General features: G+C 56.9%; 2 protein-coding genes across 3 annotated transcripts; one reads left to right on the top strand and one right to left on the bottom strand.

The window, feature by feature from the left end:
- Positions 1-74: 74 nt before the first annotated feature.
- Positions 75-3,955, bottom strand: Vmac (vimentin type intermediate filament associated coiled-coil protein). 2 transcript variants are annotated; one of them, XM_052746838.1, is made up of 2 exons: positions 3,842-3,955; positions 75-1,899 (listed from the first exon to the last, which is right to left on the bottom strand). In XM_052746838.1, the coding sequence occupies exon 2, from the start codon at positions 1,812-1,814 to the stop codon at positions 1,584-1,586; it is 231 nt and encodes a 76-aa protein (XP_052602798.1). In that variant the 5' UTR covers positions 1,815-1,899; positions 3,842-3,955; the 3' UTR covers positions 75-1,583. The 2 variants fall into 2 exon arrangements, with proteins under 2 accessions (XP_052602798.1, XP_052602797.1); XM_052746837.1 differs by lacking the exon at positions 3,842-3,955 and adding an exon at positions 3,054-3,263.
- Positions 3,916-8,326, top strand: Ndufa11 (NADH:ubiquinone oxidoreductase subunit A11). Its single transcript, XM_052746839.1, has 4 exons — positions 3,916-4,302; positions 7,021-7,113; positions 7,311-7,433; positions 8,174-8,326. Exons 1-4 carry the CDS (start codon positions 4,206-4,208, stop codon positions 8,284-8,286), a joined length of 426 nt encoding a protein of 141 aa, XP_052602799.1. The 5' UTR covers positions 3,916-4,205; the 3' UTR covers positions 8,287-8,326.
- Positions 8,327-25,932: the final 17,606 nt, after the last annotated feature.

Genomic DNA, 25,932 nt, shown 5'->3' with positions numbered 1-25,932 from the left:
CGGATGTAAAACCGTCCAAGGAGGCCGGCAGTGTCCTACTCAGTCCCCACAACAGGAAAGACAGCAGCCCAGGCTTAGGAATAACTGGTTTATTCTAGTGCAGACAGGCCCTAGGCCGCCTCCCCTGTACAAACAACTCCCTTCTCCCCTGTCTCCTCTGCTGAGGGTCCCAGACAGGAAGTCAGCACCGTCCAGGGTTCAGGGACCAGCTGGCTAGAGCCCCTTCCGGTTGGAGCAGCCCCTAACTTCCCTCCTGGTGGCTGCTCAAGGGCAATTCCTTGAGCTTGGGGGACCATGAGACTCAACAGACCAACCACCGGTTGCAGCGGTGTGTGGGGGCCCTTTCCCTCACTGCTCTAACGAAGGCAACACACCCTCACCTTGGTAGGTCAGGGACAGCATTGAAACCAGGAGTTAAAAAATAGATTCTCTTAGGGTATCAAAAGGAGACTTGCTACAAAAACACCATTGTCCCCAGAACAGGACAGGGCTCATCAGATGTCCAGGAGGCTCCTGGCTGTTCGGGGCCTCACCGGCTGCGGCAGGCACTGATGTAGACAGGAGGCAGGAGGACCAGAAGTTCAAAGCCAGCCCAAGCTACATAAAAAGTTAGAGGCCAGCCTGGGCTACACAAGACTATGTCTCAAAAAGCCAAACCATCACAGTGGAGGGCAGCGACCAGGCTGTAGGAACAACTACAGGGACGCTGGCCAGAGGCCCTCTGGAAGGGGGCATTTGAGAAACCTGAGTGTCAAGGGGAAAGCACGGAGGCACAGGGAACAGACCGTGCAGAGGCCCTGAGGCAAAGGCTGAGGTTTTCATGTGGTGTCTTGACCTGCCTGCTCTCCCCAGAGAGAAATTAAACAGATCCAGGACGATGATTTGTCTTCTTACACAGAAGCAACAGAATGTGAAATAAAGAGGAGAATCTGCCCTGGATGAGGGATGACGGTTCAGAAGGCATAAGAGTAGAAAGGGGGATCACATCAGCGGGGCTGGTGGCTCACACCCATATTCCAAGCACTTGGGAGGACTGTGGGTCCCAGGGAAGCCTAGGCTATGGAGGGAGACCCCATCTCATAGCAAAAATAAAAACAAAAAGCCCAAAGAAGACAGGGCCTGGTGGTGGGTGCCTGTCATCCCAGCAGAGCTCAAGTCACCCTCCTGAGATAGCAAGTTAGAGGCTAGCCTAGGCTACGTGGGACCCTGTCTCAAACAGGAAACAGCACAGCTTCAGAGTCAAACTGAGATGAGGGGTCAGACTCCCATTACTTCACCAGTGCTGGGACGGCAGGTGTCCGTCTGTCAGGCTGCCACCACGCCTGTGCATGATAGGTGGGGGGCTCTACCCCTGAGACACCGCCCCAGCCTTCTTTGTTTTGGGAATTATTCAAAATCAACTGAATGTAGCAGATACCCCAAACACTGGGGAAAAAAACGTTTTAAATGAGATCTTGGCCTTTCACTTGTTTTGATGTTCAGATGGGATCCCAGTAATGTCCCAGGTCTCCTCCGGGACACTGGTGATGTCCAGGGCTCTGGACCTTGGCCACACATTCTGAGATCTGAACCGCCAGGGCAGCTCACACAGTGGTCCCAAACACGGCAGGCTGAAGCTTGTCCTGGCCCTCCTCCCCAGTGCTGTTGCTCAGGGGTGGGCCAGGCCCATCGGGAAGTAGCTGGCCCTGGTTGCCGGCCAGCAAGGGGCCCAGTCGCTCAGCCTCCTCCAGGGCGGCCAGCAGCCCAGCCAGGGGTGGTCGCCGGCGAGCGATGTCCTGCAGCAAGTCAGCCCGGGGCTGCAGCTGCTGGATCATCTGGTCCCTCTGGTCCACTGCGGCCTGCAGGCTTCGGACGGCGGCTTCAGAGCTCAGAAGCTGCTCTTGGAGGGCAGAAATCTCCCTGGTGAGGGGGCCAGAGGAGGCAGTTAGGACTGGGGTGGAGGGTCTGCACCTACCTACGCGGCAACCCTCAGAGGCTCCCTGGGTCCCTCCTCCACTGCCTTTTATTTGCTTGTATGCATGTTCACGTGCCCACATGGAAGTTGGGGTACAGCCTGCAAGAGTTGGTTCCCTCCTTATATCCCATGGGATAAAATTCTTCATCTTTTTGTTTTGTTTTGAGACAGGGTTTGTCTGTGTAGTTCTGGCTGCCCTGGAACTCTTACTGTAGACCAGGCTGGCCTGGAACTCATGGAGATCCTCCTGCCTCTGCCTCCCATTCTTAGTGGCAAGTGAGTGCCCTTACCCACAAAGCCATCTCCACTGCGTTGGTAAAGGACCCCAACCCCACAGTATGCCTGGAGCCAGGGTTCATCCCTAGCACACCTGTCATCCCAGCCCTCCAGAGGTGGAGGCAGAAGGATCAGGAGTTGAAGGTTATCCTTGGCTAACAGCGCCTTCAAGGCCAGCCTTCTGGGGGGGGGGGGCAAAACAAACCGGGGCTGTGGTGGCGCACGCCTTTAATCTCAGAACTTGGGAGGCAGAAGCAGGCGGATCTCAGTGAGTTCTAGGCCAGTGTGGTCTACAAAGAGGATCCCAGGGCAGCAGAAATCCTGTCTCGAAACACCAAACCAAACCAAAACAATGCCAGTTTTGTGTCTCCTTCAGTAGGACTTCCCCGTGGCCCAAAATGGTTGCCACAGCTCTGACTACTCTATGTGTGCTCCGATATCAAGGCCTCGGGTGCTCTGTGCCTCTGTCTACATTTGGGCTCCTACCCAGCAGCCCCTGGGACATGCTCTTCTCTCCACATCTCCTCCGATCCTCAGGCAGCACAAAACTCTCAGGGCGGGCAGTACAACGGGATTAGGCCTTGCGGGACAGCTGGCCCCGTTTGAACAGTTTGAGACACTCATGTAGCCCAGGCTGTACTCTTAACTTCCCCTGTAATCGAGGCTGGACTCGAACTCCTGTTCTTCCAGCCTCAGACTCCTCAATGCTGCGATGCCAGGCACGTACAGCTCTGGAGATCTTTGCTCCTGGTCCCCAGCCCTTGCCGCCCGCCTCCTCCGCGAAGTCTGCCGGGCTTCCCTCCCCCGCTCCCCGGGGCCTCACCGGTCCTTGGCGCGGCCCAGCTCGTCCAGGGCGGCGCGCAGCTGCTGGTCGTGGCGGGCCAGGCGCTCGGCCTGCGCGCGCACCGTGCGCTCCGCCGCCAGCAGCCGCGTCTCCAGCTCCGCCGCGCGCCGGTGCACGGCCGCCAGGTGCGCGTTCGCCTCCCGGATCTGCAGCGCCGGCGGCGCAGACATGATCGCCGGCCGCCGCGCAGGCCCCGCCCCACCCCGCCCGGCCCCGCCCAGCGCGCGGGAAGGCCCCGCCCACAAACCCACCCCCTCCGGCGCCATCCTCTCAGGCTGCGGCCGCATTCATTTAAACCCTCTCGCGGCCCCGCCCTACCCCGAAGCTAACGTCGTGGCCACGCCCCCCCAAGGAAGCCACGTGCCTTCCCCTTGGACTCTCGCTATTGGACACGTTCCTACGAGGGGCAGACCTAAACACGGCCACGCCCCTTAGGCGCCACTGGAGTCCCTTTGGCGCACGCCTCCGAGCCCAGCGAGGACTTGGACCAGCGCAGAATAGGCCTTGATAGCCGTCAATTACGATCCTCACCCTACGATTGGTCTCTTTGCCGATAATCCCCGCCGCCCAGCCTGGCCACGCCCCCAAATAGTCGCACGCGGTTCTGATTCAGAATGCGCAAATAACCCCACCCCCCACTCGTTCTGGATCCCTGAGCTCTAGCAAATCCCGTGGAGTCCCGCCTTTGCACTGCGATTGGTGGACCCTCTGTCAATCTCGCGCGCCCGCCCCACGCTGCAATCGCTGTACTGCAATTGGTCGGCAACCTGTCAATCCCTTGGATGATGGGCTTGACATTCTCCGTGCTAGGAACGCCGTCTTAGCTGGGACGGGCTGCGTTTTTCTTCCTCGACAGCGGTGAGCCTCAGTTTACCATTCTTTCCAGGAATGCAGTCATGGGTGTCTCTGCCTAGACCCGCTCGTGGGCACGCGCGCGACACAGTTCCTACTGCGTGAAGGAAGACGTCCACGCCCAACCCGCTCCGCGTGCGTGCGCACAGGCTGTGTCTTTGTCCGCGGCGCTCAATAAAGTTGCGCGCTGGAAGCCTCGCGAGAGTTGGCCTTGCCGGCTGCCCTTGAGCTCGCCGCGGCGCGGAAGGGTGTGCGGGGCGAGCACGGCCAGGCGGAGCCATGGCCCGGCTGCTCCTCCAGGCCTACGATGAGATCCCCGACGGCACCCAGTGTCACCGCAAGACCTACATCACCACTGCGTTAGGCGGCCTCGTCGGTGAGCGCGGGCCCGAGGGCGGAGGGCACGCGGAGGTCAGGGGTACAGCGGTACAGGGCCCTAAGGTGCGGGAGCTTGAGGATTTTGCGGGGAGTAGACCCGTTTGCGCGCTGCCCCCTGGGACTTCAAGGCGTCAAAGGTCATTATCGGGGCGCAGAACCCGCAGAAAACGTGAAGGTCTTTTTAGGGTTGTGGGGTGATCGGGTCATTCGGGGTGTGGAAGGTGAGTTCCCGTGTAGCCGAGGATGGCCCTGAGCTCCTGGTCCTCATGCCTCAGCCTCCCAAGTGCCGGGATGACAGGGCTACACCCGGCTTAGCCTCTGGAAAATGTTTTGTTATTATTATTATTTGTGTCTGTCTTGAGGTTTTTCAGACAGGGTCCCACCGTGTATCCTAGGCTGGCCTCGAACTCAGAGCCATCTGTCCCTGCCTCCCGAGCTCTGGGATCAAAGGCGTGCGCCACCACAGGAGGTATTCATTTATTTATTTATTTTTATTTGTTTTTTGGTTTTTCCCAGACAGGGTTTCTCTGTGTAGCTTTGCGCCTGAGATATTTATTTATTTACTATTATTTTGAGACAAGATCTCCCTATGTAGCCCTGGCTGTCCTGAAACTCAAAGAAATCCTCCTGCCTCGGCCTCCGGGCAGTGGTGGCGCACGCCTTTAATCCCAGCACTTGGGCTGCAGAGGCAGGCGGATCTCTGTGAGTTCGAGGCCAGCCTGGTCTACAGAGTGAGATCCAGGGCAGGCGCAAATCTACACAGAGAAACCCTGTCTCGAAAAACCAAAAAAAAAAAAAAAGAAAAGAAAAGCGTGCACCACCATGAGCACCTACTTCTGGAAGATTCCTGATGGGACACACTTGTTAGGAATGTCAGACATCTTTTTGGGGTGCCATGGGGTCACCTTGGGCATTTGGAACTCTGACAGTGCACCCTCCAGGTCTCACTCATTCACTCACTACACCCTCCAGGTCTCATTCATTCATACATTCACAATGTATCCACAGGCCTCATTCATTCATTCACTCACTCTGCACCCTCCAGGCCTCATTCATGCATTCAGTGTGTCCACAGGCCTCATTCACAAGTGTACGCCAAGGCTTTGCTCCCACCAGGCAAGTGCTGTAGGGTCAGATGATTGGGGGAACTTTTGTTTGTTTGTTTTTATTTGTTTTGTTGTTATGGGAGTCTCTGTACATTGTCCTGGAACTTGTTCTGTAGATCAACCAGGATGGCCTTGAACTCACGGAGATCCGCCTACCTCTGCTGGGATTAAAGGCGTGTGCCATAGATTTCGGGGATTTTAAAACTGACACAACATTGGTGTTGGAGCTGGAGGATGAGTGTGTGTACTGTGGGGCCGGGCTGGAGTCTGTCTCAGGTAGATGCTGAGCATAAGAGGGCCCTTGCCGGAAGCACCGTGTTGGGGAGCCACTGAGGGAGGAGGTGGGAGTTGTGGCTACTTGAGCAGTCTTCCCTGTATGCCACCTCCATTGTCCCCAGGCTTCTCATCCCCCTGGGGGGACTTGTTTCCTGTCTGGCTCCCCTAAGGGGACAGTGCAGGAGGGCAGTGAACCTACCTTCCCAAGAGGTCTAACAACTTGGGGAACTCGTGAATGAATGAGGCCTTGCAGGCTCTCAGTGAGTGGATGAATGAATGAATTCCTGCCTTGCGGCATAGCACCCGTTAGGAGTGGGTGGCTGGTGGGCGCAGCTGCTCCTGGAGGCTCCCATGCTGTGGGTGTGCTGAGGCTTGGCTCTGCCTGTGCCGGGCTGTCCGAGAGTCGCCCTAGGGGCAGCAGCTAGAGAAGGGGGGGGGTCAGTCTGTGACCAGTGGCTCATGATGTGGTCGGTGAAATCACCAGGGTCCCTGTGTCCAGGCCTGCCCTTCAGCCCAGCACTCGGCTCCTTATCTTTGAGGCCTCACTGGGGTCCTCAGTCTGTGTTGGGACTCAGACTCCAGATCTGTAGGTGCTCAGGGCTCAGCTGGGAACTCACCAGAGCTCCCCAGGAAGGGCGTGTGTAGTGCATCCCCTAAGGCTGGAGGATGGTTGAGAGGCAAGACCCACTGACCCATGGCCAGCTATACCAGGCTGGTGGCTCTGCCTCTGGGGCCGCTTCACCTTTTGTGAAAGGGAGTAGCAGGGCAGAGTCCAGCCTGGAGTGACGATGGCCCTTGTCATCAGTCTCCCAGTAGGAAGGAAACCTGTGTCTGCTGCTCCAGGGAACTATGGGTGGTGGCCTGGGGTTGCCCTGACATCCACCCAGTCCTGGGCTCCTGGCTCAGCACCCACCCGGCCTCAGCTGAGTTATAAAACCATGGTGGGAAGTATGAAATACAGGGCAGCAGGGGGTGGCGGAGTGGAAAAGCTGACCCACGGTGTGGCAGCAGGGTGGGCGTGGGAGGAATGGAGCCAGCCAGGTGTGGGGACACGTCTGGGCCAAGCTGCCGGCACGTGGAAGGTCTGGCATCTCTTGAGCCCGATGGCTGCCAAGCTGGATTAGGCCCAGCTCCCAACCCCTTGGAAAATATGGCCTTTGATGGGAGCGGAGGAGGCGCTGTGGTGACTGCGCAGTTGACGGCACGAGGCCCTGGGTCAGGGAAAGGCAAGAGGTGGCCCTAGGCCCCGGCCTAGCAGCAGTGGCCCTGGGTTCGATTCCTGTTGTATCCTGGCAGAGCTTCCCAGCAGCCTTCGCCCTCTCTCCCCCCCACAGGCGCAATAGGCTCAGCTTACAGCGTCGTGCTCAACCCCGCAGACACCCACCTGGAAGCAGTGGCCAGGGCTGGCCGGTACACGTTCACTGCGGGTGAGCTAGCGTCCCAGCGTCCGGGACAAGCCGTTCTTCTTCCTCGGTGATAGGCAGCTCCTGGGTGGGGGTGCCAGGAGACCGACCCTGGGAGCGGCTCCGAAGGCAGAGTCGTGGCACCCGACTTTGTCTACACAGGGCAAGCAGGTGCTAGCTCACACTTCCTCAGTTTCCCCAACCGCCATTGCTCCTTACAGCTGCCGTCGGAGCTATGTTTGGTCTCGCCACCTGTGCCAGTGCCCAGATCCGCGAGAAGCCAGACGACCCCCTGAACTACTTCATCGGGGGCTGCACCGCGGGCCTGACCCTGGGAGCGCGTGGTGAGTGACTGCCTCCCTGGGGTAGAGCGTGACCCCTAATCACTTCAGCCTCCTCACTCTTGGTCCCACGCGGGACAGAGGCAGTGGCTGCCATTTAGGCACCAGGGGGCCCTGTGACAGGCCCAAGTGCTGCAGGCCCAGGCCTGACCTCTCACCCTGCCCTGGCTGCTGCAGTGTGCCAGGCTCTGTCCTGCCCCACGGCCTTCGACAGGCTGCGCCATCCACCCAGATGTCATGCCCCCTCCCCATGGATATCTGAGGGGTGACCCCTGACTGTCGTGCCCCTGCCACCCCGTGTCACAGATTGTCAGTGACTGTCTCCCGGGTGGGAGGAGCCGGGGCCCTGCAGAGAGCTACCCTGCCCGTCCCTCTACCGTTTGGATGTGGACACTGGGAATTGATGCCGCCATCCCTTCCCAGTTGGGGCCTTGTGAGGTCTGGGTTTGATCCACAGCCCATCTTTGACTGGGCTCAGCCCTAGGCTGCCTCCTCATACTCTGTGTGGTCCTTGGGGTCTGGCCAGGTAAAGCCATGCTGGCCCTCCATTCAACTGTGGGGAAAGGCTGGAGTGGGTGACAGTTGGTACAGAATAGCCCGGCCTTGGTTTTCCCCTTTCCAAAACTCCACTGCTGGGCTGTTAGAGGCCCCTGAAGAAGCCTAGTTCTGTCAAACCCCACCCCTTGGGAGGTTCCAGAGTCGCACCGAGAGCACCCCGTGCCTAATGCCATCCTTCTCCACAGCTCACAGCTATGGGACTGCAGCTGTTGGCTGCGTATACATGGGCACCGCGGCAACCCTGTTTAAGATTGGCAAGCTGGAAGGCTGGGAATACTTTTCTAGTCCCAAGATGTGAGCAGAACCCCCGTGGCAAATAAACACTGTGTGTCCCTTTGCCCACATGTCCTGGAGACTTGCTTGCGGCCATGTGCCGGCAATGTGTGTGTGTGCTAGTGTGTGTGTGCGCGTGCGCACACGTACATGCAGATGAGATGACAGAGGTCCAGGCCTGCACTGGACAGACACACACGCCTCAGAGGCAGCCAGGGAGAAGATTAGAAGAGCACACACGCCTGCCCACCGGCCCAGCATGGGTGTGCCGAGGCCGCTGAGCTGGCCCTGCAGTGGAGAAGCTGCCCGCTGGGGTTGAGGGCTGCGTTGACACAATCCACGTTCCCATGGCCAGCCACCAGCGCGTGGAAGCCTGGCCACCCCCACACTCAGGTTGCCGGCACCCCTCCCAGGCCTGCCCCCAAAGCCAACAACTTCTGGAAAACACGCCGGGCCCACACGCCGGTTACTCCAGGTTCCTGGGCAGTGGAGCAGGGAGTCCTGGATGGGCTGACCTGTCATGCAGGCTGCCGCAAGCCCCAGGCCCAGGGTGGAGCCTGTCTGCCTGGCCAGGTGACACAGGGCCCAAGCCCTGCCTTGCAGGGTCCTTGCCCAGTACCTGACAGCCCCATGATTTAGGTGGCCCCGGAATGCTGGCGACGCACAGCCCAGCACTGGCTGAACTTCCTGGCAACCGTGCAGGAAGCGGCGGGCTCCAGCAGGCCACAGCAGCTGTAAATCAAGCTCTGTGTCCTGCCTGAGGAGCTGCTGGGCCTGGGCACTCGCTGCTGGGGGGCCGCATCTCCTGCCCTCCTGGAGGCCCAGACTGGCATGCGTCCCCTGCCTCCCTGCAGCCCCAGGTGCCATCTCAGGGTCAGTTCCATGGCTGTTTGAGCTGGACTTGGGGCTCCTGAGAAAGGATGGGGATACCCTGAGATGTGCAAAGTACACAGAGCTCAGCCCCCAGAACGCTGCAGTTCAGATGCTCTCTGGCTTTGAAGGCTGGGCTCCTGGCTCTGTCTCTTAACACTGGCAAGGAGCATCGGCTCTGCTCCAGCAAACGGGAAGAATGACTTCCCTCTGTCACAGCAGGTCCCTCATGGCTTCCTGGTTTTGGATGTGTCCCCACTGAAGTCTGAATGGGTCAGGATGGCCACTTGGAAATGCACTCCACCACCATGGCATCATGTCCCTTCCCTTCCATCCTGCCTGAGTGCCAGGGACAGAGGGGTTCCTCCAGGACCTGGCACAGTGCTGCCCTGCCCACTGGTCACTACTGCATCGTCCCCAGGCCTGAGGAGGGGCATTCAAAGCCAATGCTTTCTGCTTCCCATCTTGCCTTCCAGGGTGCTGCTGGCTCTGCACACCGCCCACCCAGCCCTTTCTGGGCTAGCTGCCAGGGCTAGAGTGGCCTGCCAGGCCCCCCGCCTGCAGTCCAGACCCCCAGAAAGGGGCAGAATGGGGTGGCTGCTCACCGGGCTCCAGGGAGCCCCAAACCCAGGCCCCATTGGCCATAAACATTTACTAGCCAGTGAGGGGCTGACGTCACCCCCACACAGAGGCCCCCATCCGGAATGTCCTGCAGCCTCCCGTGTGGAGCAGTGGGGACCATCAAGACAGGCTCTCTGAAAGCCTGGAAGAGAAGGTCATCCTTGGGCCAGAGCAGGTGCTGGGGATGCTGGGACATACCCTTTCGTAGAATACACCCAACCAACATACGTGGGCACAGACACAAGAACTGTGGCCTGGCCACGTGTAGCCCAGTGGTGTCTGCTGGTAAACCACAAAAGCATCATCAGCAGGGCACAAGGGTTGAACTGTGGCTCGGGACTCTCACCTCTGCCCACAGCCCTCTGCCTTAGGACCAAGGCCCAAGTTGTCCCTGCAGCCCAGTGTCTGCTCCACTCTCTTCCTCTCTCCTCGCTCTTTGTCCCTTGCTCCCTCTGCTCCAGCTACACAGGCCTTCTCCATGCTCCAGCATGCCAGCTCCATCCAGCCCCGGGGCCTTTGCACATGGCAAGTCCTCTCTGCCCCGGGGCCTTTGCACATGATGAGCCCTCTCTGCCCCGGGGCCTTTGCACATGATGAGCCCTCTCTGCCCCAGGGCCTTTGCACATGGCGAGCCCATTCTTCCCAGTGGCTCTTCCCCAGTTGGCGCCTACAGCTTGTGTGTGTCTCCTCTGGTTCTCAGCTGAAGCGTCCCTCTCCTCCTGTGGGTGTGTGGAGCCGGCCTCTGTGGGCTACACCAGTGGTTCTGCCCCAGCACCCAAGCTCAAATAATGACACACGGAGTGACTGAGTGAGTGGGGCTCGGGATAGCTGGCGGCCACGTGGGTGAGCCAGGAGAGACACCCGGGCCTGAGCTGCTCATCTCGGATGTGGGCTTGGCCCAGGGTCCCGCCTTACCCAGCAGTGAGAGAAATGAGCAAGTGAGATGGAAAAGGCAGGGACAGTGCCGGGGACACGCGGCCCTGGGCACATGGCTGACAGCACACTCCTCAGGCCGCTCACAGCAGCCTGTTAACCCCAGCTGCGGGGAACCTGTAGGCACCTGCATGCACACCACACGACACCACACGTGTAATTGAAGACAATAAAGACAGATCTTCAAAGAAAAAAGGGGAAAGGCGCTTGCCAAGCCTGGTGCCCCGGGTTCGACCCCTGAAGCCCACACGGTTGGGAGCAGAGACCAGACTCCTGCAGGTTGTCCCCTGACCTTGGCACAAAGCACACTGGATGAATCAACGTGGTTTTCAAGGGCCAGGGCATGTGGGAGTCTGGGTCCTGCAGGACGGTAGCCTGGCCAGGGTGGGCGGCCAGGGCCTGAGTCCACAAGGTGGGAGTGGGTCTGTGAGGCGGGCTTGGGCAGCTGTGAACATGGGACAGGCCAAGGTGTGTCCCCCACAGAGCAGGCCGAGGGCACAGCACGCCAAGGCCCTGGGGTCCATCAGCCAGGGGTGGAGCACACCTGCCATCCCAGCACAGGAGATGGAGTCAGGAGGGTCCCCTGTTGCAGTGACTTTAAGGCTAGCCTGGGCTATAGGAAACCCTGTTCTGAAAAAGAAAAGATCAAAGGAAAAACATGAAAATGTCATCTTAGTAAAGCCCCCCTGGGAGGGGGCAGCACCAGCTCACCAACCAGAGGGAGTCATTGTCAACAGGGAAACTGAGGCACAGAACAGCCCCCTTTCCCAGGCCCTCTCTGAAGCAAGCTGTCCCCTACCCCCATTGGCCCACACAAACCTAGGGCTTCCCAGAAGTGCTGGGTGGTCGGCTGGAGCCTGGGAGGGGTGGGGGTGTGGGCTCTGACCCTGAACCTGAGCAGGGAAGGTGTGAGCCAGGGCGTGGGCGGTGGGGGGGGGGCTTTCGGCCCACCCGGAGGGGCCGAGCCTCCCCGGGGCCTGCCTGCCTGGAAACCTGCAGACCCCACTCATTAAAGAAGCAGAAAGCTGAAATGGCTTGTCTTTATATGTCTAAAACGTGCTTCACGGTTGTTCTTGTTTTCAATAGGTAAAACAGACTCGAGCTACCCCGCAGGTTCCTAAGCTGCTGAGAACAGACCTCAGCATCACCCCACACACACGCCGTCTCGGGGGCCACCAGTCCGGGTTCCCTTTCTGCTCGTGGCTGCTTTGTGTTTCCTTTCCTCAACCCTATCCCCATTCCAGCCCGGCACAGGGAGACCCACCTGCTCTTTTTAATGGTAGTATACTATTCTGGCCCCCTTGAGCGTGCTCTCCTGCACCCCCATTAAAGCCACATCCTGGGGAGCTTCCCTGTGCCCACACCCTGTAAAGTGCTAATTAGGGAGTGGGTTTCCAGTTTACAGAGAAACTGAGCCACAAGGATAAAGTTGTGTTCCTTTGTCCACGCAGGTCCCCAGCTTTCACAAGTGGGAACGTTTGTTGCCACTGATGATTAGTGTCCCTACCTGTCAGAAACCCAGGCCTGGCTGACCCAGAGCCTGTGAGTGTGGGTGGTGGGAAATATCCTCACACTAAAATCCTTGGTGTCCCCACAGCCCAGCATCCTCCCAGCCTTTCAAAGCGGCTCCTTTCACCCCGCCTTGTCCATTTGAAGGGCTCCTCGAGTCTCCGTGCCGCTGGCCCCTTGTTTAGACCTGCATAGTATTTTATTTTCTGGATGTGTCACCGTCCATTCCGTCCACCCAGGGAAGGACATGCACATACGGTCGTCACCATTGTTCATGCTCTTGCTCTTTGAAACCCAGTCTCACCGTGTGGCCTAAAACTCACCATCCTCCTGCCTCCACCTCCGGGCGAGATGCCACGTGTGTGCCACCAATGAATGCCCAGCCTGAAGGACATCCTGCTTGCATGCAGATCCCAAGTGGTTTAACAAACATCCGGGTTTGGTGTGGACACAAGTTTTTACCTCCTTTGGGTAAATACTAAGAGTGTGACTGTGAGATCCTGTGGTCGGAGCAAGTGAGCTTTGTGGGGAATCCCCACTGTCCTCCCGGCAGCGCGGCAGGGCGCCCGTGGCCTCAGGCTGTTGGCAGCGTCCGCCCTTGTGGCCCCTCTCGAGCTTTGCCTAACTGTTACTTGAGGCCCTCAGAAGCACATGAGATTTTTTTCTTTTTTTTTTTTTTTTGTTTTTCGAGACAGGGTTTCTCTGTGTAGCTTTGCGCCTTTCCTGGAACTCACTTGGTAGCCCAGGCTGACCTCGAACTCACAGGGATCCGCCTGCCTCTGCCTCCCGAGTGCTGGGATTAAAGGCGTGCGCCACCACCGCCCGGCACACATGAGTTTTTTATGCCATTTTAGGGACAGGACAAGGCTCAGAGGTGGATAGTCACATTCCTAAAGTCACACAGTAAACAGAGAGAACGCCAGGATATCTGACTGGCACCACAGTGCTTCTGCCCACTGAGTACCCTCATACCCAGACATCCATGAATAACGGGTGTTGAAGCATGTGTAGGAGTTTGCAGAAGAGGGAAAGGTGAGAAATAGCATGGGAGATGGATCTGAGGACAGAAAGGGGAACGGCTGGGTGCTCAGGAGAGCCCTGGGTGCCAGGTGCTCAGGTCCTTCTCCGGCCGAGTCTCCTTCAAGTCCCCAGCATAGCTGTGAAGATCCAAATGCCCCAGCTGTCACATTCAGCTTCACTCGGGGCCACAGCAGCCCCTTTGGCAACTAGGGGTCCAAGACCTGGTCCCCACCAGGGTGGTCTGGGGACAGCTAAAGGCCTTCTCTGGTCTCTCAACGTTAAAGGAAACTTTGTGAGGGTGGGGAGGGGGTGTGGACACTTCCGGTCCCAGACTGGTCCTCTGAGGGTGGGGAGGGGCTCCCTTCCTGGCCTGTGCTCTTCCTCCTGACCCCCATTATCCAGCCACCAGCTGCAGGAGTGGGCCTCCCCCCTCCGGCCCCCACGCCATCCTGCCCCCTCCTGCCCCCCCACGCCATCCTGCCCCCATCCTGCCCCCCCCACGCCATCCTGCCCCCCACGCCATCCTCCCCCTATCCTGCCCCCACGCCATCCTGCCCCCCACGCCATCCTCCCCCTATCCTGCCCCCCACGCCATCCTCCCCCCATCCTGTCCCCCCACCATCCTGCCCCCCTGCCCCCCACGCCATCCTGCCCCCCTGCCCCCCACGCCATCCTGCCCCCCCTGCCCCCCACGCCATCCTGCCCCCCTCGCCATCCTCCCCCTATCCTGCCCCCCACGCCATCCTCCCCCCATCCTGTCCCCCCACCATCCTGCCCCCCTGCCCCCCACGCCATCCTGCCCCCCCACGCCATCCTGCCCCCATCCTGTCCCCCCACCATCCTGCCCCCCTCCTGTCCCCCCACCATCCTGCCCCCCGCCCCCGCCTCCCCTATTAAGAATAAACCACCAGCAATGTGGAGAGGCCACGGCGGACAGGCTGGGCTGAGGTGGCCCGCTGTCCCCTCCCACGCAGCTGCTCTCCCAGGCCCCTGGAAAGTCCATCAGCGGTCACCTGACTGACATCTCGGAGGCCCCTCTGAGCGGCTCTCACCAAACACCCCACGGCCTGCTTTTCTGTTTTGAGACAGGCTCTTGCCACAGCGCCCAGGCCGGCCTGGAACTTGCCATCCTTCTGCCTCAGCCTCCCGTGGGGATGGCAGGTATTTGCCCCGACACCGGCTCGGGCCTTTCCTAAGCCCGGTGACGGCAGGAGCTGCAGCGGCGGCCTGACTTGGAGTCAGAGGCTGCGGGACAGAGGGCCGGGGCCTGTCTGCCCAAGACTGCGGCTCCCGGGGACAGAGGGCCGGGGCCTGTCTGCCCAAGACTGCGGCTCCCGGGCCCGGCCTGAGTGGGGCTTAAGGAGGTGCCCGTGGGCACACTGGAGCAGACCTCCTCTATGACAGCCTCTCCATCCTTCTCCAGGCGACCTGGAGCTGAGCCACAGCACAGGAAACTTAGGGACCCTGGCAGAGCGGAGGCCCCATCGCATCCCTGGGAATTTGCCCAGGAAAACCCAAAGCTGCTGAGGCTTCAAGTTCAGAGGTGGAGACCCTGTCTAGAATCCCCAGTGAGGGGTGGGGGCGTGGTCAGGGAGGAGCCCCGCCTAGAATCCCCCAGTGAGGGGATGGGGGCGTGGTCAGGGTGGAGTCTCTGCCTAGAATCCCCCAGTGAGGGTCTGGGGGCGTGGTCAGGATGGAGCCCCGCCCGGAATCCCCAGTGAGGGGTGGGGGCGTGGTCAGGGAGGAGCCCCGCCTAGAATCCCCCAGTGAGGGCTGGGGGCGTGGTCAGGGGCGGGTCCCTTGGCCCTGGGTTCCTTAGCCAGCTTCTCACCAGAGAGAAGGGTCTCTACTGTCCTGCTCTTCTGAGGAGTCGCTCCAGCAGGGCGGAGGGCCCTGGGCCTCCCCAGGTCCCATGACTCTGGTTCTCCAGCCTTCCGGGAGCTGTCAAAGGCGAGGCTGCAGCCTACGGACCCTGGATCGAATTCAGGCTCTGCCACTTGGTGCGCCCATGTGACTCTGAGCCCATTACTGTCTCTATGCCTCAGTTTCCCTGTCTGTCAAATGGAAATAACAGGTCAGCAATAGCTGCACCGACACCGGGTGGCTTGGTAGATGACACTGATTTATGCTGGTGTCTGGCCCGCCACACAGCGCGCCGCTTAAGGGCCCCGCCAGGCCCCGGCCTCCCTCCTGGCCGGCGGGGAGGGGCCGAGCGGGAAACAGGCTAATTTTAGTTCTGATGACACCCCCCTGGCTGCCAGCCTTGTGCAAACATCCCCAGCCAAGCTGGAGGTTCAAAGCGTCCCCCACCCCCAGCCCGCCTCGGAAAGACGCTGTTTATTCATTCTTGCTGGCCCAGCCTGCCTGTGCCTGCCACCCAGGACTCTGTCCAGAACCCGTGTCCCCACCGCGTCACCCCGGGGCCCCAGCCCTCCTGAGGCCGCTGCAGGGCCCGGAGTGTGTCCGTCCGTCCCAGCCCACTCAGATACGGTCCCTGGGGGGCCTGCGGGTCCAGGTAGTGCCTGCCCCACGGGTCTGGGGGAAGAGTCTGTCAGGCGGGGAAGATTTGGAATCGAGCTTAGGCTGCCCGTGCATTCATTCATTCATTCATTCATTCACCCATTCATTCGTTCAGTGTACTTGCAATTCTGTCAGGGGACACTCTAGTTGCCAGCGACAGAGACAAAGGAGCCGGCGAGAAGGGCAAGCTAGTCTAAATGATGGACTGGGAGGCAGCCCCGAGGAGGAGCACACACTGGGGAGCGCGAGAGCATAATTCCCCTTTGTAAATCTGGTCTCAGGGAGCCCGGGCTGGCCTCCAGCTTGCTCTGTAGCTGAGGATGGACCCTGGGGCCCCAGGCACGGCCGGTGAGTGCTCTATCCACTGAGCCTCGGGCCCCTGAAGAAACGGGAGGCTTCACTGTGCGTGTTGGAGCCTGAGCCAATGTCCTGGGGTCAGAAGACAAGAAGCAGAGGGTCCTCTCCCATTCTGACAGAGAAAGTGCCTGTCACCGTGCCGACTTGGGAGGGGACAGCAGAGGACGGCAGCTCGGCTGCTGAGTCTCGGTAGCTGGCAGGTGGATTCCAGCTGTAACGAGGGCTTCCGGAACACGCTGAGAGTCCAGGGAGGGAAATTATGGCTCTCGAGAGAATGCTAATGGGATGGCAGGGCGGACGGGGACAAATTCCAGAGTGTCTTCAGCACGTGGCATCTCCATACGCTCCCGTGGCGCTGGGCCTGTTGCCCAGGTTGTTAACATGACATTCTAGCTTTTTTTCTTTTACCCGAGTGTGGGACAGGTGTCCTAGAAAAAGCAAGTCCCCCAAATAAAAGCCCTGAAAAAAAAAACCTGCTTTTTAACCTCTTCCTCACAGCCTAGCTGTTTTCCTTCTGGCGAAATTCTTGACTTTTTTTTTTTTAACTTTTCAAACCACCACACTTCGACTCCCCAAAACCTGCCGGAGAGAAAGGCTCCTTTGTTCTGGCCCTGCACAGTCTCTGGAATTTTCTCTGCCAGCCGCCCTGCACCTACAAGGTCTTGTTTCTTCTCACACTCTTTGGCAAGGGGCTCCCCCCCCCAACCCCCCGCGCCTTTTTTTTTTTTTAAATTTAATTTCTTCCCTCTACTTGACAAAAGATGGCCTGGTGACATTTATTTCCAGAAATTGGAAATCAAGCGTGCCTGGCCCGCCTCTTCGCCCACCACAAGCTGAAACTTAAGCTGCGTGAACCCGGCGGGGTTGGGGTGCCAGGGCAGGCAGACCCCGACGTGCCAGGGGCCCCCGGGGTGAGGACAGGCCGGGGGCGGGTGACGAGGCCATGCCAGGTTTCTGTCACCTGGATTTTCACCGACTCCGGCTGCATTCCGCCGCCCCCAGTCCCGGAGCGATGGGAGGCAGGGAGAGGCTGAGCTCTTAGTTAGTTATTATTTATTTATTTATTTATTTATTTATTTATTTATTTATTTATTTATTCGTTCGTTCATTGATTGATTGATTGATTGATTGATTGAGACAGGGTCTTTACATAACCCTGGCTGTCCTGGAACTCACAGAGTTCCTCCTGCCTCTGCCTCCTGAGCGCTGGGACCAAAGACGTACTCCACCACTGCCCAGCCAGGCCAAGTTCTTAACAGTAGTAATTCTAGAGGGGACACAGAGACGGTGCTTCCGGCTCATGCGCACAATTCTGTAGGAAGATGTGTGAAGACCTTTCAGGTTCGTGGATGGATAATCACGAAGCCCCCGTCCCCACAGGTGGCGCTGGCACGGGCTCTGTTTCTGTTTGCAGACTAGGCAGGGTACGGTTCAGAGAAGAGCTGGGACTACCCCAATGCCCCACAGCTTCCAGAGACAGGTCTGTACCCCAAAGTCCAGAGACCTGAGGTCAGATGGATGTGGATTTCTGCACAGATCTGCCTGTTAGGGGCTTCAGGGTTAGGACTGTGAATGAGGATTTCTGGAATGTTCTAGAACGCTCTGGTCTGGGGGCATTGCTACTCTCAAGAATGACTAAGGAGCCGAGTGGTGGTAACCCACACCTTTAATCCCAGCACTCGAGAGGCAGAGGCAGGAGGATCTCTGTGAGTTCGAGGCCAGCCTGGTCTACAGCATGAGTTCCAGGACAGCCAGGGCTACACAGCGAGACCCTAAAACAAACAAATGTAAAAACAAAAACAATGCTGAGGGAGAATGGGTTAGGGTGGGTAGTGGTGAATTTCAAGAGTTCTCTGGGCCTCAGTTTCCCCGCCTTCACAGTGGACACACAGGGAAGCCAGAGGTACATTTTCACCTGGCCCAGGTGGAAAGCCAGAAGGAGCCCCGGACAGCCGACAGCGTGGGGGGCCTGGGGTGCGCTGACAAGCCCACCAGTGACCCCGGGCCTGAGCCAGCTCCCGTGTACCCATGGCTCCCGAGCCACCCACACGGCACACCTGGCTCCGGGCGTGTGGGCAGGGGCCCAGGAGGCCACGACTAGGGGTTGCTGGAACAGCAGGGAAAGAGCAGGTTCTGGGTCCACGGGGGCCGGGCATGGGCCTGAGAGTCCTGAACCCCCACACCCTGAATCACAGGGTGGTGAACGTTCCCCAGCCTGGGAGCAGACCCCTCGGCTATTGCAGCCCCCGAGGTCTCAGGAGTCAAAGTCCCATCAGGCTTGTAAGCTTGGGCTGAGGGAGGCACTTGGGGGCCTGATGAGAGCCAAGACCCTCAGCTGGTCCTGAGCCTGAGGAAGTAACTTCCAGGGACATCCCCCCCCCACTTCTGGACAATGGCATCTCTCGCTCAGAGAGGGTCTGCAGAAGCCTCTGGGCCCACAGCGCTCTCGGGAGGAATGCTGGGCGGCGCCCCCTGACCCCAAGGCCTGGCCCGGTCACATCAGTGGTTGGTCCCTCTGACCCTCTCGGGTCCTTGACTACTTTGCCTAGCTGTGTGATCAAGGTGGACACGAGGGAGACCAGGCAGTACATCTCTGAAAAGGAAGCCACACAACAGGGGGTTTGTAGATATGAAATCCCAGGGCGGTGGCTGAGGGGGCAGCCTGAAGCGGGGGCAGGGTGCTCAGGGGAGAGGTGTGTGAAGCCAGGCTAGACCCTCGAAGTGCTTCCTGCCATCAAAGGGCTGGGGGGCAGCTCCGGGCAGGGTGCTTGCCATCCAAGCTTGAGGACCTGAGTTTGAATGTCCAGAACCCCTGGAGAAAGCTGCACTTAATGGTATGTTCCTATAACCCAGCGCTGGGGAGGAGGACACAGGAGACTCCCTGGGTTCCTCGTTCAAACAGCCCAGCTGAACTGGGGAGCTCAGGCCGGCGAGACCCTCAGAAAACAAGACAGAACAACGAGGCGGACAGTCGAAGCTGACCTCTGGCCTCCACAGACAGACAGACAGACACACACACACATACACACACACACACGCACACACATGCACACACAGGGCTGTGGGTTTATTTCCAGTCATGTATGCACACACACATGCACTCACACACACATACAGGACTATGAGTTCATTTCCAGGCATGCACACACGCACATGCACACACACATACACACACATACACACACATGCACACACATGCACACACAGGGCTGAAGGTTCATTTCCAGTCATATATGCACACACACATGCACTCACACACACATACAGGACTATGAGTTCATTTCCAGGCATGCATACACACATACACACACATACACACACATGCACACACAGGGCTGTGGGTTCATTTCCAGTCATATATGCACACACACATGCACTCACACACACATATACACACATGCACACACATGCACACACAGGGCTGAAGGTTCATTTCCAGTCATGCGTACACACAGGAGCACGCACGCACAGGCACACACTTATGCACACACACACATGTACACATGGGGCTGTGGGGTTCATTTCTAGTCATTCACACACAGGGCTGCTGGGTCGTTCCTACCTAGTTTCCATGGACAGATGGCATTCTCTGGGAGGGGTCAGCAGGGGCATGATGGAACCGGGGTTCTGAACCCTAAGCCCCCCCTTATCTGCAATTGAGATTCACAGTTGGTGCTCAATTAAAACTTGGGCTCAGCCCAAGATCAGGAGTCAAAGGAGAATCAGGGCTCAGCCAGGGGTCAGCGGATCAGCTGAGGATCAGGGCTCAGCCTAGTGTTAAGGTACTGTCATTGTGCCACTGACGTAGGGTCTGGCCTTCATCACTGCACAGGGAGGGCTGCACCCAGGGGCTTCCAACCTGCAGGAGGCTCAGCAGGTCGGCTTAGGAGTGTGGAAAATTCCTGCCTGCCCTGGAGCCCGCACCCCACAGCGACCTGTTGATGGATGAACGCCTCTTGCCCCCGGGGACTTTAGGGGCCCTCACACCTGGGTGCTGCAGTGTGGTGCTCCCTAGCGCCCCTCCTCCACTATCCATCTGGCCCTGGGTCAAATGAGAGTGAGCCCTTTACTGCCAGAGGTGGGTGGGACATCCAGAGGGCGCCACACACAGCCTCTGGGGCAGGAAGTCATGCTGGGGCCAAGCTCCATGGCCAAGCTCCCCTTGTGGCTTTTGGGGGACATCTAGAAATCAAATGTCAACTAAGAGGCCTGCTGCTGGACTTTGGGTCAGCATGCTGTGCCGGAGAAGTTGGAAACAGAGCCCAGCTCTGGCTGCCCCAGTGACCAAAAGCCAGGCTCAAAGCCGCAACCGCACATACAGACATCTTACATGACAAGAGCCCTCCAGAGCGCCCTTGGAGACCTGCTTTTAGAATTCATTTCACTTATGCTGGGCCATGGTGGCGCACGCCTTTAATCCCAGCACTCCAGAGGCAGAGGCAGGCGGATCTGTGTGAGTTCACGGCCAGCCTGGTCTACAGAGTGAGTTTCAGGACAGCCAGGGCTACACAGAGAGACCCTGTCTTGAAAAACCAAATAAATAAATAAATGATTTATTTTATTCTATGAAATATGATCCAGCATTTTCTGGTTCTTCTGTCTTGTCCTCAGCCCAGCCAGGAGAAGCAGCTTGAGCCATCAGACACCCCCGGAACTCGGAAAGCTGGGAGGGCAGGGGCATCAGTCTGGGGAGGCTTCCTGAAAGAGGCACCTATACATGAAGGCTGTACAGAGTCCAAAGCTCTCATACCCAATGCTTGGCCATAGGCCTAGGGCACAGTGACATTAAGATTGACAACTCAGAAATCATTCTGTGTAAAGAGTCACAGACTAATCCAGCCTCAGAGAGGGCAGTCACTTCCTTCAGCAAACCAGTTCCCTAGGACATCCACCAACCTGGCACTGCGGGACTCCTGGTGATACGAAGCAGAGCAGTTGGGTAGAACAGAAACAATCGCAATCTACTTCCTTCTTCCCTTTGTCTTAGTTCATCAGTGATCTGGGAAGGAGCTGGTGCCGAGCAACTCTGGGCTGCGGCTGCTCCAGGTAAGGCCACTCGGGTGGACCATTTCGTTTACCCCACTCCGGAGCACTTCTCTTGGGAGAGACCTCTTTAGCCTGTCCTTCCTCTAGTCTACCCTTAACTTGCTTACTTTTTATTCCTGTTGCAGCCAGGGCTGGTCCAGGACCAATAAGGAGGGTCTGGTGGCTCACAGAGCTACCCAGCCCAGAGTCAGCAGCCCATGCCCACGGGCAGGGGCTTTGCAGAGTCGGGGTGAATCTGGGTTCGTGGAAGGATAATCACGAAGCCCCCGTCCCCACAGGTGGCGCTGGCACGGGCTCTGTTTCTGTTTGCAGACTAGGCAGGGTACGGTTCAGAGAAGAGCTGGGACTACCCCAATGCCCCACAGCTTCCAGAGACAGGTCTGTACCCCGAAGTCCAGAGACCTGAGGTCAGATGGATGTGGATTTCTGCACAGATCTGCCTGTTAGGGGCTTCAGGGTTAGGACTGTGAATGAGGATTTCTGGAATGTTCTAGAATGCTCTGGTCGGTGGGGATTGCTACTCTCAAGAATGACTAAGGAGCCGGGTGGTGGTAACCCACACCTTTAATCCCAGCACTCGAGAGGCAGAGGCAGGAGGATCTCTATGAGTTCGAGGCCAGCCTGGTCTACAGCATGAGTTCCAGGACAGCCAGGGCTACACAGCGAGACCCTAAAACAAACAAATGTAAAAACAAAAACAACGCTGAGGGAGAATGGATTAGGGTGGGTAGTGGTGAATTTCAAGAGTTCTCTGGGCCTCAGTTTCCCCGCCTTCACAGTGGACACACAGGGAAGCCAGAGGTACATTTTCACCTGGCCCAGGTGGAAAGCCAGAAGGAGCCCCGGACAGCCGACAGCGTGGGGGGCCTGGGGTGCGCTGACAAGCCCACCAGTGACCCCGGGCCTGAGCCAGCTCCTGTGTACCCATGGCTCCCGAGCCACCCACACGGCACACCTGGCTCCGGGCGTGCGGGGAGGGGCCCAGGAGGCCACGACTAGGGGTTGCTGGAACAGCAGGGAAAGAGCAGGTTCTGGGTCCATGGGGATGGGCCTGAGAGCCCTTGAGAGATTCTGTTAGTTACTCTTCTGGGTCCATGATAAAACACTCTGGCCAAAAGCAAGTTAGTGGAGAAAGGATTATCTGCCTTACAGCCCATAGTGAATAGAACTGAGTCAGGAACTGAGGCAGGAACTCGGAGGAACACTGCCCAGCCCAGGACGGCCTGCATGGAGGGGGGGTGCTGCCCAAGTGGACTGGGCCTCCTCTATCAATTAGGACCCCAGACCAACCATCCCCACAGACACGGCCACAGGCCAATCTGACCTGGGACATTCCTCCATGGAGACTCCCCTAGGCTCCCTTAGGTGACTCTGTGTTGACAGCTGAAGTTCTGTGGGACAGGATAACAAAATTTCAACTGTTGCCAAGAAATGGGTTCTAAAAAGTTATTTCATGGGGAAACATTTTTAGTAATTTTAGTCCACTATGGTGGCCTATGCCTTTAATCCCAGCATTTGGGAGGTAGAGGCAGATGGATCTCTGTGAGTTTGAGGCCAGCTTGGTCTACAGAACAAGTTCCAGGATGGACAGGGCTACGTAGAGAGACCCGGTCTCAGAACAAAACCAAACCAACCAAACAAAAAAACTTAAAAAAATTAAACGTAAATGGGCGGGGGGCGGGTTGAAAGTGAAGCTCTGGGTGTGTTAGTGCACGTTGGTGAGCAGCATGCTGGGGAACCTGAGGCCGGAGGACCAGGAGTTCAGGGCCATCCAGGGATACATCGCGTGACCTGCCAATCAATCAATCAATCGTTTTGAAGAGTGCCTGTGAGCACACCGCTCAGGGCGCTTGCCCCTGCACAGTGCAGCCACTGGCTGAGGTAAAGGCACAGGGGAACGCAAGGATGGTTCAAGTTCAAATCCCAAAGACAGAATCTGGACTGATGCGGAACAGGCGGCCAGAGGAAAAATCCGAAGATAACCTTTTCATCTGGAATTTCTTACTGGCAGGAGTGCCTAGCACCAGTGTTTCTTATTCTGTCTTCCGTTTCTGCTGTTTTTTGTTGGTTTTCACATTTATTTACTATTTGTGTGTGTGTGTGTGTGTGTGTGTGTGTGTGTGTGTGTGTGTGTGTGTGTGTGTGTGGTGTGTGTGCAGTGCCTGCAGAGGCTAGCAAGGGGTATTGGGTTCCCCTGGAGCTGGAGGTACATGTAGCAGAAGTTTTCCTGTGTCCCAGCCTGCTGGCAGTCGGGACAAATCTCTCCCACTCGCGTCCCCCAAGTAAACACACAGAGACTTATATTACTTATAAACTGTATGGCCGTGGCAGGCTTCTTGTTATGTAGTTCTTCTATCTTAAATTAACCCATTTCTATTAATCTATACCTTGCCACGTGGCTCGTGGCTCGTGGCTTACTAGTATCTTTTTTTTTTTTTTTTTTTGAGACAGGGTGTCTCTGTGTAGCTTTGTGCCTTTTTTTTTTTTCTCACTCTGTAGACCAGGCTGGCCTCGAACTCACAGAGATCCGCCTGGCTCTGCCTCCCAAGTGCTGGGATTAAAGGCATGCGCCACCACCGCCCGGCAAGGCTTACCAGTATCTTACGTCATGCTTCTCTTTGTGGTGGCTGGCAGCGTCTCTCTGCCTCAGCCTCCTTCCACCCAACCTTCTCTTCTCTCCTTGTCCCACCTACACTATCCTTCCTGCCTGGCTACTGGCCAATCAGCTTTTTATTTATCAATCATAGCAACATATATTCACAGCATACAGGACACCCGACAGCAGGTACAGATGGTTGTGAGCTGCCTGCAGTGTGGGTCCTGGGGATGGAATCTGGGTGCTCAGCAAGAGCAGCTGGTGCTGGTCACAGCTAAGCTATCACCTGTCCTGAGTATCAGTATTTACAGGATGCTTAAGCCAGGCATGGTGGAATACCACAGCACCTAAGGAGGCCAAACTAGGGAGAGCACCATGGGTTTGAGGCTAGCCTGGGCTATCTCAAAAATCCAAAAGATAAGGGCTAGGGAGTTGGCTCAGTCTGTAAAGTGCTTGCCACCCTGGAATGAGGCCCTGAGTTCAAATCCCTGGTGCTCACATAAAAATGCCTGTATATGTACATGCCTCAAATCCCAGGGCTGGGTAAGTGGAGACAGGAGGATCACTGGGACCTAGTCAACTGAACCATCTAGACTCTGTCTCTAAATGTAAGGCAGAGAACAACTGAGGAAGACGACTGACGTTGACCTATGCAGCTCCCAATAACCATGCTGAAAGGGCTCTATGGTCCCCTAGTTAGAAGGCACCAGAAGATGGCATCCCATCATCCTATAGACCTGGGCTGTCTGTGGATTGGGGCAGTAACTGGTAAGTGGAGGGAAGTTGGGGCAGGGGGAATGGCAGGTCTGGGTCATTGGTGACTGAAGTGTACATGGCTAGATGCCTGCCTCTGAGCCTCGGTTTCCCCTTTTGTAAGATGGATGGTTCCAGGACTGCATGGGTCAGAGATGGTGCATCTCTGAGAGCAGAGATTCTCAAAAGTGAAATTCATCTACTGGATGAATGTGGGACTTCTTACACAGCCTCAAACCTTACCGTCTTACCCCTTTCAGCCAGAATCCTAGAATCAAAATTCCAGAAACTTCTGTGAGATTTTCTACCCAGCTCTCTATTCCCTGAAATTGGAGAAGAGCTGGGAAATGGTGGAGTCCGGGTGGGACTGTAGCTGGAGTTATCTCCAATCTCGCCTGGGCGGGCAGTCACTCAGACTCAAATAGACACACAGACGCTTATACTATTTAAACTGTTTGGCCTAATGGCTCAGGCTTCTTGCTATCTAGTTCTTATATCTTAAATTAACCCATTTCTATTAATCTATACCTTGCTTGCCACGTGGCTTGTGGCTTACCGGTACTTTACATCCTGCTCCTCATGGTGGCAGCTGGCAGCGTCTCCTCGCCTCAGCCTTCCAGTTCCCAGACTTCTCCTCTCTCTTTGTCCTGCCTATACCTCCTGCCTGGCTACTGGTCAATCAACATTTTATTTATCCATCAATCAGCCATAGCACTTGCCCTTTTTCTTTTTTTTTTCAAAAGGAAGGTTTAACTTTAACATAGTAAAATTACATATAACAAAACAATTATCAAGCAAGAATTACAGCTACAATATCTAGTCTATTTATAACTAGTCTATTTGTATTTGGCAAAATTAAAAACAATATCCTATCTATCTTATATTTGTGAGTCTAAGGTTTCATATCTAACTTATCTCTTATCACAACTAAGGAAATTATAACTATCTAGTCTTTAACCACATCAAAGACCTCAGAAGGATATAATATACCTGAGAAACGGGAGAAGGATGTAAGCAACTTTCGGGAGTCTTGTAGGGTAGACAGAGACAGCTGGCAGCCTGGACAGTCATCCAAAGTTCTCTTGTAAAGTTGGGGCGTCTGTCTTCAGCCCACAGGCCTAGAGTCTCTCAGTCACTTCTCTCTGCATCCTGTAGCATGCCTGTCAGTTTCCTCTGTGAAGCAGGAACCTGAAGGGCCATTTTGCCAAGCAAAGTTCAGTGGTCACCTTCCTATGGGTCCTGTATGTCCAGTCGATACATTTTTTTTTTTAAGCAGTCCAGGCAAGAACGGTTTTTTGCCCAAATGGCTATGTTTGTCAAGGTGAAGATAAACTCCATATGGAGTGTCTTCAATGCCCATCATCCTCTCTGAAGTAAATTGGTGCTGCCAGGAGCAGACATGTCTCACTGTCCAGAAAGTCTAAATTTTTAATTTTTTATTTATTA

The sequence above is a fragment of the Peromyscus californicus genome, unplaced genomic scaffold, assembly GCF_007827085.1.
Source record: "Peromyscus californicus insignis strain IS unplaced genomic scaffold, ASM782708v3 Scaffold_1__1_contigs__length_55948999, whole genome shotgun sequence".
In the NCBI taxonomy this organism is placed as follows: domain Eukaryota; kingdom Metazoa; phylum Chordata; class Mammalia; order Rodentia; family Cricetidae; genus Peromyscus; species Peromyscus californicus.
This window is presented reverse-complemented; position numbering and strand designations above follow the sequence as displayed.